Source organism: Musa acuminata, chromosome BXJ3-11 (genome assembly GCF_036884655.1).
Source record: "Musa acuminata AAA Group cultivar baxijiao chromosome BXJ3-11, Cavendish_Baxijiao_AAA, whole genome shotgun sequence".
Lineage (NCBI taxonomy): Eukaryota > Viridiplantae > Streptophyta > Magnoliopsida > Zingiberales > Musaceae > Musa > Musa acuminata.
The window spans coordinates 22,558,414-22,573,642 of NC_088359.1; the positions used below are offsets into that span (position 1 = coordinate 22,558,414).

The 15,229-nt window shown below is 39.4% G+C and overlaps 2 protein-coding genes across 2 annotated transcripts; both read left to right on the forward strand.

The window, feature by feature from the left end:
• Positions 1-1,011, forward strand: LOC103971368 (zinc finger protein GIS3). The gene has a single exon (XM_009385372.3). The coding sequence runs from the start codon at positions 122-124 to the stop codon at positions 839-841; it is 720 nt and encodes a 239-aa protein (XP_009383647.2). The 5' UTR covers positions 1-121; the 3' UTR covers positions 842-1,011.
• A 5,057-nt stretch (positions 1,012-6,068) lies between these two features.
• LOC103971372 (uncharacterized) lies at positions 6,069-7,427 on the forward strand. The gene is made up of 3 exons (XM_065173985.1): positions 6,069-6,771; positions 6,892-7,010; positions 7,078-7,427. The coding sequence occupies exons 1-2, from the start codon at positions 6,136-6,138 to the stop codon at positions 6,952-6,954; spliced, it is 699 nt and encodes a 232-aa protein (XP_065030057.1). The 5' UTR covers positions 6,069-6,135; the 3' UTR covers positions 6,955-7,010; positions 7,078-7,427.
• The last annotated feature ends 7,802 nt before the right edge of the window (positions 7,428-15,229 follow it).

A 15,229-nucleotide genomic window follows, 5' to 3' on the forward strand; every position in this document is an offset into this window, starting at 1 on the left:
GAGAGAGAGAGAGAGAGAGAGAGAGAGAGAGAGATCAACCTAATCTGCCTGAACCCACATGCAACCAGTCTTCTTCTTCTTCTTTCTTTCTTTATGCTTCTATACTATTTATTAGAGAGAGATGTCGGGGATACAGTGTAAGTCGAAGAAGGGCAGCAGCATACGGATGAAGCTATTTGGCTTCCAGGTTTCCGAGGAGGAGACCGGACCGGGATCCGACTCCTCGTCATCCACGGCGACCACGGCCACCGCTGCCGCGCCGGCTGGTGGAGTGGGAGAGGGAGGAGACGGGAGGAAGTACGAGTGCCAGTACTGCTGCCGCGAGTTCGCCAACTCGCAGGCGCTGGGCGGCCACCAGAACGCGCACAAGAAGGAGCGGCAAAGGCTGAAGAACTCCGCCCAGATGCAGCAGCAGCAGCACCACCTCCACGGCGGAGGCGGCCTCGCCGGCACGCTGTACCCACGCAACCCTATAGTATCGGCCTTCACGCCGCCGCCCCACCTCCTCCAGGACCCCCCCACCGCCGCCGGAGGCCCCACCGGGTGGGTCTACTTCTCCAGCGCGTCGCCGGGCCCGCCGTTCCACGTCTCGCACGGCTGTGTCTTCCCCTCCACCGCTGCTCGTGTTCCTCCGGTGACGCCCGCCTACTACTCCTACGCAGCCGCCGGCGGCGGAGAAGGCGATGGCTGGCAGCTGTACGACGAGAGCTCGATCGCGGGGCCGACCTCGTTCGCCAGGTTCACGGTCTCCGGGCCCGGCAAGATGAGCACAGACTTGGCGGGAGCGGAAGACTCGTTCGAGTTGGACCTCCAACTCGGCCTGGCTCCCACCCGGATGTGACTCGGTGTAGTCATCACTGTGTGACTCGGTTTCTGATAAGACGATGAATGCTTCAAAAGAAGGCTTAGTGTAGACGCTGTACATTCTTCTTTTCCTTTTGTCTTTCATGGCGATTTTTGGTTTAATTTGCATCTATGAGAGGATGATGTTTAGCAAGTCATTTATCGCCTCCAACGACGAGCTAAGATTAAAAAAGAACAATGAACTAAGATCAATGTGAACTAGCTTTACGATCGAAAGGTAACTCTTTCATTTTACCCTTGAAGCAAATGTCTCATCACCGAAAATACGAGAAGAGAAGTATCCTTGAAGCAAGATGTTCTATAATCGAAATATGAGAAGAGAAGAGCAAAAAACAAAGAAAGAAAAAAAAAAACTATTTTATCTCTCAGACTAATACTCTACTTGTTCGGGCTTTCGATTTTTTTATTTTTATTTCTAGAACCAATATTCTCGGAATAGGTTAATGCTAAATCTAGTTGTTTATTATGCTGGACGAAGCTAATTCAATCGTATGTAAATCTATGACTTATTACATTCGATAACATAATACAAGATTATTGAATAGGCCATGTCACTCGTAAGAGACCCGATTCAAATATTTAACATGTAAGAACTTATGTAGATAGTGTACCGATAAAGCCGATCCAACATTCAAAGTGACTTGAACCTCCAAGGTGAACAAGTAGATTTTTTTAATTATAATCTATAAAGAGGTGGGCTAAATTGTTCGCTTATCGTATTATGCAAATCATAGAATGAGGATTTCAAATATAAAATTTTTTTATGTGAAATAAAAAGATTAAAAATCAAGGTTTAATTAGTATATAAATACTTTTGTACCTTTATGTTTTGATATAAAAATGATATTGAGAAAATACTTAGTGCTCCTAAGATTTTCATTAGTAATTAATTCTAAAAAAATTGAGAAAATTTATTGATCAGAGAGAGTGTACAAGTAAATTCAAGCTTGATTTATGTAAGAGAGAGATCTATTTCTATATTTTATTATCCTCATATAATAAAAGGATTTTAAATTTTTTTTTCTCATAGACATAAGTGAAAATTGTCCAACCACGTGAAACTTACGTTCGTCGTTTTCTGAGTTTGTATTTCATTGTTAATTCCATATATTGTTCTTAGGATATGGAGGTCTTCTCCTGCCACAATCCTATATTCTCTTTTAATGACTGCATTATTTAAGTATGATTCGTTCGTCAACATGCATACAGTGATAAATAGATCATCCCAAGATTCGTATCAAATATTCTAATACATCTAACTTTGTTTTATAATCCCCACCACCTGTGCTCTCTCTCAGTGCACAGCTTGAGCACTATATATATATATATATATATATATATATATATATATATATATATATATATATATATATATATATATATATATATATATATATATATATATATATATATATATATATATATATATATATATATATATATATATATATATATATATATAATCTTGCAGAAATGAGATATCCACTATTGCCTTTGAACTGAGCTGCATGGTGAGGATGCATGAATCATGGAATATCTGCAACTTGATAAGATTTTTGAGGCAGGGAATAACACTAAGAATCATCATTCAGCAAGAAAGAATGTTTATTTATCATGTGTTCTAACATGAGATGGTGAAAGGATGTCTCTAGAAGACAACTGCCTTGGAATTTTAATACCTTGGCCTTTGTCACCTTCCTCGATGGCTGCTAAATTTTCCTGGTCATAACTAGGGAAATTGATGGCTTCTAAATTTTCCTGGTCTTAACTAGGGAAATTATACAATGTTATGGAAGTGATGAGGACATGAAAACCAACAAAAGGAGAATCTTCAAGCGATCAATAGTTTCTGCTACAAGAAGAGCAGATTATCTTGGAGAGTGATAAGTACATTTAATCTTAGTTTAATTAACAAGTATGGAAGCCAAGGTATCATAAGACCCAAAATTTACCTACTACTTAAGGAATATCAAAGAAAATTATGTTTAGTGCGAGAACTAATATCTCATAAAAGTAAAAAATTATCTATATCCTTGTATTTATTCTCTAACCACCTTTTCGGAATTCACAATAAATGTACAATATCATAAGGTTTGTGTACTTATGTTGATGAGGATAAACGATAATTTATCGTAATAAAAAAAATAAAATAATTTGATTGGATCTATCACATAATCATAAATCACAGTAAATAATATTCTTTAAATGAAAAATAAGTCAAAAATATTTCTTATCCCTAAGCACCCATACTATAAATAAGGGTCATTCCAACCATCGCGTATCTTCTTTTTTTTTCTCATACTTTTGATATTTATTGTTCATTTCGAGGATGTCACTCCCGCTATTCCTTGACTAATTTGATCATGATCATACCAAAAACATAGTTACGAACTTCTCTTATAGGTGAAAGAATATTGAAGATTCAATATCAACTTCGATGACTTTTTATCATCAACGGCTTCTCCTTGAGATGCATCAAAATATGAAATTTGATCGGTCAGGTCATCTCCAAAATCGATAATTCGGATTAACAACCGGTTTCGGAACCTCACCCTATTAAGAATTGCCTGTTGAGGCCAAACTAGGAGCATTTGCAACAAAAGCTGGCGTTTGATCTTCTCACCGAGTACTGTCTCACTGTTTCCGAACACATTCCGAGTGAGAGGATGAGTCAAAAGGCAGCTGAGATGCCATCCGGAGACGGAACGAAAAAAAAAGCAAGCAAACCAACAAAAAAAGTGGGTGGAGATGTGTGATTAAACAAGAGAAGAAAAGAGTGTGGGGATTCCCACTTTCACCAGGAAACACTTCAAAAGAGTTTCTTTCTGGTTAGTGACACATTAATAATCAAGCAGTCAATGCTTTCATTGAGATCTATTTTGCAAGCATGTCAAACGTTCAAAAGATATGGGTCCCTGATTCCAATGCAACCACTGCTTACCTATATCAGGAAGAGAAGAGCCAGGGAACAATGAACTGCCCTAGGGGAGTAGAGTACCCAAGTGCTAATTATTATGAAGGCAAACACCACTAGATGATTAACGCTAAAGCAGGTACAATAGTGTCATCTTGTTCCCTGATGGGACCTCGTTTTCGAGTCACAGCCTCCAATGGCCCCAACAATGGTGAAACGGCATGCATGTGAGAGTGGGACTGCATAGAACACAATCATTTCCATGTTGATACACCAAAAAGATGAATGCTCATTCACATGAGATCACTGTAAGCTCTCATCAAAGTGGTTTGATCATAGGCAAAAGTTTGATCACTTTGTAGTAGTTTGAATAGCTGCCTTCGACTGGTCAGTCCTTTTGCTATCGGATGTTTCTCCTTTAGTTTACTGAGTTGATCAGCTCAGCTCCTTCCATCTTTACCGCCTTGGTGTGAGGGGAAAAGTATGCACTTTCTTCAGCTAGGCTGATTCTTTCTTCTCTATCCAAGTTCATATTGATGACTCAGAGACGAGGTGCAAATATAAAAGAGTTCTCAAACTAGGTTTCTTGCCGTGATCACCTTCATATGCGCATTGGATCTAGAATTGAGCAAGATTGATTGGAGATGGATGTAGATGCTATTGACATGCAAATAGTATATGACACCAACGAGTAATCGATACACTCATTCAAGAAAAACTTTTAAGCAAATTGTAAGAGAGAGAAGACCTTTGATGAACAATATAACATAAACCTAGAAATTATCAACAATAAGATTTGCATGGTTTGACACTTTTCTCATATATTCATGGAGAAAAATAAAAAATTTCACTGTATGAAAATGAAGGAAAGAAAAAAAAACATATCTTTGTCGTGAGTTCAACCAACACCAAGTTCAAAACCCTTACTTTCTCTGAACCTTTCCATATCTATAAGAGAATTCCTTAAGATCATATCTTAATATCCAAGGTTACTTTCCATACTTGAATTTCTTGTTCCTTAGGTAATCTTGTTTTCCAATTAATTTGGTTAATTTGTATCAACAATCCAAAAATATCACCCAACCATACCACAAATGAGATCTTTTCTAGCGGGCTAAGTTCATATACGAAGAGAACCATGTAATGAAATTAATGTATATTGAAACATGGGCTGGATCAACTGTAGCGAAAACACTTTTTTTCTTTTGTGTGCCTGCGTGTTGAATTCTACATGCCAACCCCAACACAAATTAGATGTTTTCTATGTCTACATGGCAAAGTTTTTGAACATCCAAATATCTATATACACATAATCAGCCACCAAATTAGGCTGGATCGACACTTGTGAACGCCTTGTGTGTGTTTGTGTGCTTTCCTGTATTGAACTCTGCATACAGATTTTGTGCAAGCACTGGTTTGCTCGCAGGTCACGTGGTATGCATGTGCAATGACTACAAGAAGCCTCATCCATGGCCCAGTGATGGGTGGGCTGACAAGGGCCTACCATTTCGTGGCCTTCATACGATCAACGAGAGAAGCCACAATTTGTGGGCATGACAAGCCCCAGTCACTTCAACATGTTAATTCGATGGTCCAATTAATTCCCTAATCATAAGTATATATATAATCTATATCATTTGATGAGCGTCTATCAATATAATATCCTAAATTTACAATTAACACAGGTTGATCCGATGTAGGATTTGCCTGACGCATGGGATCGATTTCGATACCTAATTCGATTCAAAGAGGTACACACATTACCAAAAATTTATTGAACATTGTGACCTCACTCTCATTTGTACTCATATTCGATCCGATTTGTCTGTCGGATTCAGCATGAGGATCTACATGCCAAATTTTGGATCCGGTTCGGGCTCCATTACGTGTTACTTTCTTTTATGATACCACTCCCACGTGACAACCAAGTCAATCAGGCGCCCGCCGCCGAACCAACAGCACACTTGATCAGTCAACCAGAGCCGTCCAAATCCACGACATACCCATATCCTCTTCCAAAGTGTGAGAGGGGTGTTTTGGTTATATATGGGTCGGGAAAAATCGATCGTCGTGTGCCACTGCATACCCAAACGGACCCCATCTGGGACCCACGAATGTTCGTTAAGACGGCACGTAATTTCATCTCTTTAAGACCCAAGGAAAACTACGTGGGATGATACGATTGGTGGAATCTCGTGTGGGATGTTGTTGGTGGGAGTGGCGTGGATTCTGCTTTGGTTGCCTTGGGCACGTCCTTGTGTGGGTTGTCGTGAGCCCGCGAGAAGGAAACCAAGAGCACATCCGAACGGTTTTGGAGGAAGGCCTCTCTCTCTCTTCTGAGAACGGGAGAAACCCTGATGATGAACGGCGCAGAGAAGGAAGGTATCGCCAGAATTGTTGGAGACCCGGCGGCGGAGACCCGGGTCTCCACACCTCCTCCTCCGCCGCTCTTGCAAGCCCGCCGCCTCCACAACTTCTCCTTCCCGACCCTCAGCTGGGGAGGCCAGCGCTTGCTCCGGTGCTCCAAACTCCCCGACCCCGTAACCTCTGCGGATATTGCCGAATCGGGCGATCAGAACCATCGGACTGCCCGGATTAAATCTTTTCCGCCGAGGCCGTACCCGTGCGATCACGATGGGAGGGAGGAGGAGACGAGAGGAAGAGAGGCGGAGAAGACCTCCGCTTGTGCTGCGGCGACGGCGGAGGCCGCCAGACACTGGAGCTTGAGGACGAGAAGTGCAGCATGCAATGCCCCAGCTGTGGGGCGGCCCGGGATTAATGGTTCTTGTTATAAGGCTCTAGTGGTGAAGAAGGCTGATCCTCCAAGGAAGGTGGTGAGGCTGCGATCTGATGAATCAAAGAAGGGAGAGATGACAAAGTTCTCGATCTCGCTGTCTCGTGCGGAGATTGAGGACGACTTCTTTGCCATCAAGGGGACGAAGCCCCCTCGAAGGCCAAAGACAAGGGCTAAGATTATTCAGCGCGAACTGGACGTAAGAGACATCTTTCAGGCAGAAAAAAAAAAAAAGAAGGAACTTTATAGTTGATCATTTTGTTTTGTTGCCGTCATATTAGTTTCTGATTTCCATGAATTCTTTTTTATTCTTCTGCAGTCACTTTTCCCTGGTTTGTGGCTGTCAGAAATAACTCGGGAGACGTATAAAATTGTCGAATAAGGTGGAACGTAATTCTTTAATGGTCGGACATCTACCTGCGACAACAGGAAAAAAAGGTCTTCTTTGCATTTTTTACATCAATTCTTCAAATTGAAACCTCAAATGTAATTCTTTTCTTTGCAGCAGTTGGACAATTTGATGAAGAAAAGTGGTCTTCTGGAGGAAAGATACAAGCTTATCAATTGCTGCCGGTTACTGTTTCGTCTAATCATGGCCAACTCAGTTATGTATCACACACCCCGTTCATTTGTAAATTGTATGGTTAAATGTAATGAACAAGTGTGCATTTTATCTATGTTAAAAGGTTTATTCTTTACATTGTTGTCCAATTTGATTTCTTTGCTGAGTTTCTTTTGAATTTCAGAGATTTTTTTCTTAAGTGAAAAGTACAAAAATAGCTAGGATAAGATAATATATTCGACTTCTTGACTTGTTTCTCATTATACGATTATATCAGAAGAGGCACAGAAATCAGGAATGAGGCCATCGAGTGTTCAAGATATTAACTGATAGGAGATATGTCTTCTGGAAGATCGATCTTCAGCAGCGAGAATGTAGTTATCTTTAGCTATATTTCTCTCCTTTCAGACACTCAGCGAGAATGGAATTCCAGTTCCTGAATTCCATTGTTCTCTCCTGCAAACTGAAATAGCTTAGGACATTGTCCTGTAATTTCTTATGGGCATATATGGAAGTAATATCGCATGAAGGATTGTGAACTCTGGAAGTTACTTTGATCAGTGGTATTGTAGTTTTTCTTATCCTCTGACTTTTTTGTGTCAGAATCATAGGTAAGATGTACTTGGAACTTAATCGCTTCTTTGCATTGCCTCTGAAGTTTCATTAGATCAACAAACAAACAATATGTGCAGCATGTAGAAGCCATCATGATGGTTCTTGAATTGTTCTTCTATCTAAGTTATTAATTATTATGTGAAGTTCTTTATTAATTATTCATACAAGATGCTTTGGCTGCTGTGTGTGACTCATGTAATAGAAATATGAACAATTTTCATGTTGATACAATCAATATGTTTCTCCCAATAATTGAACTTTATTGAGTCGCATACAGTCATGATTCTGTTTCAGAGCTCATGTTTTGTTGAAATTTCTCAAGTTAATTTGAAAAGTGATCCATGCAACTTCTAGTTTTTTTCTCCAGTTTGGCTATAATCCAAATATGTCTTTATTTGCTTGAGGGTGTCATCAAACTATTTCTTCATAGCAATAAAACATATGTATTTGAGCACCAAAGTTTTATGCCATTATCTGTTAAAGAAAAATTACCATTACCTTGAGAATTAGGATTTGAGATTTTTGTCTTTGTTGCTAACACGTCATGTGATTGTTAGTTCTACCCACTTGGGTAATGATTTTCCTGGCTTCCTATTTTAAGACTTTTTTTGTTCTTGATCTTCTCATCTGGTTGGTAACAGACAATAAAGTGGGAGCACCAATGAATCTTTAGTATATGAAGTTGCATTCTCACCATGGTATGTTCAAACCCTTCTTTTACTTTAGATTGTAACTGAACTTGTTTAAAGGAAGTCTATATTAGAAATTCTTGTAATTTTTTGAAACTCCAAATTTGGTGGATAATATCGTGCATTTATTTATTTATTTTATTTCTGCTTTTACTTTTATAATTTTGAGTATAGATATGACAATTTTCTACACTGGGATTCAACACACAAACCCAAGTCAACTCGAAAACGTTGATGTGCACGTGTCATATCAACATTATATCTAGAGGGTATCCCTTGGTCAAAATACTTAAATACTTAATTTTTTTATGATAAATAATAGTTATAGAATAAATGCTATGAAAGAGGTTTTCTTCATGTACATTCTTACTCTTACAGAGAACTCTTAAAACTCATCGAACCCTCTACCTTTTTTTGCCTCATATAAATAAACGTCGATTTGAGCATAAGAGGAATCTTACCGGTCGTACATACTACCACATGTAATATAGGAAAGAGCAAATTCAAGTACTAAGGCAAAGGAGAGATTTTTGGCCATGGTCATGAGAGAGCACCGTGGTTATGCAAAGGTAAGACTTTTAGGTGAAAGTCATCCTTTGCGCTCGTGGAAGGAGAACATATTGTCATAGACAAATTTGTACGAAGGATATTTGATATAATGTTTGTGTATATTCATATCATTCAATTTTATTCACGTTTTGCACAATATGTAAAGGGCTCATAGTAGGCTTGACAACTCCATTTTGGTTAAATTTTATAACCATTTTAGTCATATAAACATAGGTTATGTGTAGTCGTCGCGTAGAGGCAAAACTACCCAAAAATAGGTTATCCGGGCAATAATGTTAGGGGTTTTCTAAATCCACAAAGTGGTATAGAGTGTCAACCAATACAACACGCTAGAGCTACATAGGTGCCACATGGTTGGATGGGCTATTGGGGTATTATTTAGGGCTGGTTCGCTATCCTATTCCATAGCAGTGTTATATATGGACTTGTGGGGACTTTTGGTTGCTGTGTACTACGTTAGACTCTTTTGTTGTGCGATCGATTAGAGCTTGTGAAGTTCATGTTTGTAATTTATATTGTCTATCAAATATGTTAAAATATGTACTTGTGAGATCCTGAGTTAAATACTTCCTCTAATCCATCTTCTCTTTTGCATGTCCTTATGAGACTATAAATGATTTCGAAGAGGCTGATCTATTGTGGATGGATATGTAATGGTATTATATGACTTAGGCAAAATCAGCTAAGTCTGTGACAACATGGTCATAAAAGAGGACCGAGGAGGTAGAGAATATAGTAGCAAACTTCAAGTGCCAAGACAAGACAGAAAGACAGTGGCCAAGAACTTTGTAAACCAATGTCAAGGACTTCTCATCTAGATAGTCGGAAGTAGGGAACTTTAGGTTAATGTAGTGAGACTTGATTAAGGAATAGAGTAGGCAACATACAGTATTGTACCCTTTTTTTCTTAGAAGAGTAGATAATAGAAATGGTGAAGAAGATGGTACAATACTAAAAGGATGACCAATCTAATAAAGACTTGCTTTAGTTTGGGGGAAATTTTACTCTTTTCAGGCATACTTCCTACATTCCGATAGTTCGATAGCAACAAGAAAACAAATCGCAGCAGTTAACTTAATACAAGGAGTGCAAAACTTTGAGTGCTTTAGAAGCCTAAACAAAGAGAAGGCAAAAGTTACTAACTAGCTTGATACATGAAGTACAACCCTTGAGGAGGTGGGCAAAGTTAAGTAACCTAGACCTGTTTAACTTTTAATGGAATGGGTGAAACCGAGCTTCAAACATTTTTAAAGACCCTTTAAAGAGTGCTTAGCAATGTACGACAGTTGTCAAATCCTCCCTAATGATGATTAATATCACTAAAGGTAGCTTGTTTGCTTCATTTTTCACTAGAGTGGCAATCAGAAGTAGTGATGATACAAACCTACTTGGAGGCAATGACTAAGCAAAAGAGGAATTGATGGGTGGGTAAATTTTGTGGAGGACAACAACCTCAAAACTTTAAATTCTACGAGGCAATGCTCGTTAAAGCTCCAACATGTATTATCTAGTTCATTTGGTATAAGACATTTGAGGGACTGATATATAATAGGGAAGGTAAAGATCTAAAGGATTTATTGGTATCAGTAAAACTTAATACAACTCGATTGATCCTATACCATCAAAGTTCAACTAGCCAACAACAACATTGTGGGGGGATGCAGTATCAATAAAGGCTTAAATAAGGATATGTAAAAGGAATAAGTTAGAGAGAATTTCATAGACTATTTATAGGGAAGGTAGGTGTTCAATGTGTTGTTTGTACTTTTCAATTTATCTTAGGCAACATATAAAGGCCTTGCAATAGGCTTGGCAGCTTGATTTTGGTTGGGTTTTATGACCCTTTCTAGCTTGTAAGCATAGCTTGTGTTCGATGGTCGCACAAAAGTAAAATGTTAGGACTCTAGCTAGGAGAGTCATAATTGAGAGGGACATTCATGTAAAATCTACCTAAGCCGACCCCTATTAAAGAGGTGAAGAGGCCGGCTAGGGTTAGGAGGTTGTTTCTTAGAGAAGAATTAGGAGTTGTAAAGGAATAGGAGTCTTGAGTAGAAGTCCTATTAGGAGTTGGTTAGAAGTACGAGTCTTGAGTAGGAGTCATATTAGGAGTTAGGGTTTAGAAACCTTATAAATAACTATGTATTCCTCCTCTTTTGATAAGCAATAGATGAATCTTTTCTGCAGCCTTTGAGCAGCAACTTGGAGGGAGGAACCCCTATAGAGTTCCAAGGAGGCCGATCCCCTAGAGAGATCAACCCCAAGTATAGAATCTGCAAGGGTTCTAACACCTGGTATCAGAGCAGCGTTCTTGGCGTCTCGCTGCCCTTCCACAGCCATCCATCAACCATCCACAACCACCCAAAGCAATTCCCACAATTGCTTAAGAGATCGTTGCCAAATTCCGTCGTCATCTCTACCACCACGGATCATCCTTTGATCTCCCCGTGAATTGCAACAAGTTCTGGTTTTCTACCTTACTGCTGCTGCAATTTAGTTATCCTTATTTGAAAATCCCAAAAAAATTATTCCTATATTGCTGCATAAACTTTTCGTCATAAAGTTTTCATCTCTACGACGTAAGATACATTGCAGAATTCCAACCGTATAGCATCGTCTGTTTGATCTTGCTACTGTGTTTTTTCTATCCAAATCTCAATGAAATTTTTATGACATCTTTGACATTTCCTAACAGCAGATTTCCTTTGATTTTGTCAAAAAATTCTCAATATAAACCATTGATATTTTATGTCTAATCTGCTATACTTGAAAATCTGCACTGTAAAATTTCAACCGCATAGCACTATTTTTTTGATCTTGATACTATGTTGTTTCTATCCAAATCTCTACGAAATTTTTATGATAGCTTTGACACTTCCTAACAGTAGAATTCCCTTTGGTTTTATTAAAAAATTCTTAATATAAACTACTGATCTTTTACGTCCAATCTGCTATACTTAAAAATCTGTGCTGTAGAAAATTTTAGCCGCATATTGTTGCCTTAACCCATCTATTTACAATATTTTTTGAATGAAATTTCTTATACACTTCATAGATCATCTTGGCTTCCATCTAAGATTGATCTATTAAGAAATTCATCTCTAAAAATGATTTTGTGTTGCTGCAAATTTTTGTCGTAACCCGCTGAAATTTCTCGACGAGAATTCTGCAATCGCAACTTGCACCAATTTCCTTGCTATTATACTGCCGAAATTTTCTTGATTAAATTAGATATCCTTGCTGTCATAGAAACTGTGATTTTGCTATCAATTTCCTCCTCAATTCTCTCAAGTTTTTGGTGGAAATTACGTCGAGAAACCATTATTTCTTCGATGACAATTCTACTCTTACAAGACAACACATACTTACTACAACTTCCACTTATTTCGATCAAACCTTTGCTACCATCTATCACAGATGCAAAACTTTCATCTACAGCCCTAAAACTTCACCAAACCACACCCTCAAACTGCACCCAAAATAGCCACAAAACAAGCCTAAACCGTAGCCTACATCCATTGATCTACCAACCCTTTCGACCATCACCTCTCTCAACCAATACATGCCTTTAACCCGACAACAAAAGAGAGATCTTAACATCACAGATTTGGCGGCATATACTATGGTATCTGAGGAGGTAATCAATGCTAAATTCGAAGCCTTCGAGGCAAGAATGGAGGATAAGATTCGGACGCTCTTTACCGAACTCAGATTGGGCCAGCCACTAAGCCCGAAGAAATCACATCAAGGAGAGAGCTTTACCCAATCGTACCAAGCCCAAAGATATGACTTTCAAGAGAGGAGAAGCTCTATGACCAACCCCAACTATCCATGCATGAGAGTGGACTTCCCTAGATGGGAAGAAGGAGACCCGATTGGTTGGATCTCGCGCGCGGAGCGATATTTTCGATACCATAAAACCGCGGATGCATCTATGGTGAAAATTGCAGCTATACATCTTGAATGAGATGCTATACAATGGTTTGACTAGTTTGAACATACTTATGGAGTCCTTTCTGTTAGGATTAAGAGCACTAAGAGGGGGGGGGGGGGGTGAATTAGTGCAGCGGAAAACTTTCGACGATTAAAAAGGTGTTCGTACGATAAAAACGATTTTGGTAGAAAAGCCGATTCATAAATTTCTTTAACTTGTAATCAAGCGAGATGTAGTTAAAGGAAATCTATGAAGGTAGTTTGCAGTTATGATGAAAGTTAAAATGTAAGCGTAAACTGAAATATGATGTTTGTACGATAAAACTGATTTACGTCTAAACGCCGATTCGGAAAATACTGAACTTTAAAACATGATCGTAAATGTGCAGAAGGCAGTAAGCTATTGAGGAGGTTTACAGTAAGGATAAGATGCTCAAAGTAAATGCAAACCGAGATTTAGAGTGGTTCGGTCAATCTTGACCTACATCCACTTTTGGCTTCCTCCATCGACAAGGTCACCGACGTCTACTAGAGGCCTTCCTTCAATAGGCGAAGGCCAACCACCCTTTTACAGTTTTACTCCTTTTGACGGGCTTAGGAGACAACCCTTATAAAATTTTCTCTCCTCTCTTTAAAGATCAGAACTTGGAAGAAAAGAGGGAGAAGAACTTTTGGCCTTTACAACAATTTTGAGCTCTAAAAATCACAGAATAAGATCAGGATTTCGGTGTGTTTTTGGTGCTCTTTCAGTGCTGAAAGGGTGGGGTATTTATAGGCCACAACCTAGTTTAAATTTCGAGCTCAAAACTGTCAATTCCTGGAATTCCAGGATCTGGCGGTTGCACCGCCTGGCAGAGCTCGAAGACTGAGCCTCTAGGCGGTGCCACCTCCTGTCAAGGGCGGTTGCACCTCCTGCCAGAGCTCGAAGACCGAGCTCAGGCGGTGCCACCTCCTAGCTGGGGCGGTTCAACCGCCTGGCAGAAATCAGGGTCCGAATGGGTTGATCCATTCGGCCCAATTTGGGTTTTTCAGGGGCCCAATTGCCCCAAGATTAAATTAATGGGATCACCTCCCATTTTCAACTTAATCATTGTGCTAACTACGATATTTCCTAAGACATTTACTGCAACTTGCTCTGGTGCGTCAATCGCTTCTTCCGGCGAGCTTCCGACGAACTTCCGTCGATCATCCGATGAACCCTCGGTGATGCTACTGTGGACTTCCGGAAAACTCTTGGACTTGCGACGATCCACTTGGCGAGTTCTGACGAGCTTCTTTGGCAAGCTCATGGACTTCTCGGATTTGTTCCCGCAGAACCTCCGACGACTGTCCGAACTTCCGTCGAACTCTCGAACTCCCAACGTGATCATTGTCTTGATTCCGGCACAACTCTTGCTGCATATCTTACTTTCATCGTAGTTAATCCTGCATACTTATCTCAACATATAGATTAGATAACAAATGACAATTGACTTCATCATCAAAATCCGAGATTCAACAATCTCCCCCTTTTTGATGATGACAATCAATTGATAATGGAGTTAACCTTAACTCCCCATATCTATATGCTATACTTGAGATAAGTCATTCTTGAATTGAAAACCTTTGAATTCAAGAGACATATTGATAAGTTAAAATCATTTAAACTTATCAATACTCCCATCATGATGTTTCTCTTTGAAGATGATGTCAAGGCTTGACATTCATTTTCAAATTTTACATTACAAGTTTGAATGATGGTAATAGTAGCAATTCATCATATTGTAAGATGTCTGTTAGGATCAAGAGCACTAAGAGGGGGGGGGGGGTGAATTAGTGCAGCGGAAAACTTTCGACGATTAAAAAGGTGTTCGTACGATAAAAGCGATTTCGGTAGAAAAGCCGATTCGTAAATCTCTTTAACTTGTAATCAAGTGAGATGTAGTTAAAGGAAATCTATGAAGGTAGTTTGCAGTTATGATGAAAGTTAAAATGTAAGCGCAAACTGAAATATGATGTTCATACGATAAAACTGATTTACGTCTAAACGTCGATTCGGAAAATACTGAACTTTAAAACACGATCGTAAATGTGCAGAAGGCAGTAAGCTATTGAGGAGGTTTACAGTAAGGATAAGATGCTCAAAGTAAATGCAAACCAAGATTTAGAGTGGTTCGGTCAATCTTGACCTACATCCACTTTTGGCTTCCTCTACCGACGAGGTCACCGACGTCTAGTAGAGGCCTTCCTTCAATAGGCGAAGGCCAACCACCCTTTTACAGTTTCACTCCTTTTGACGGGCTTAGGAGACA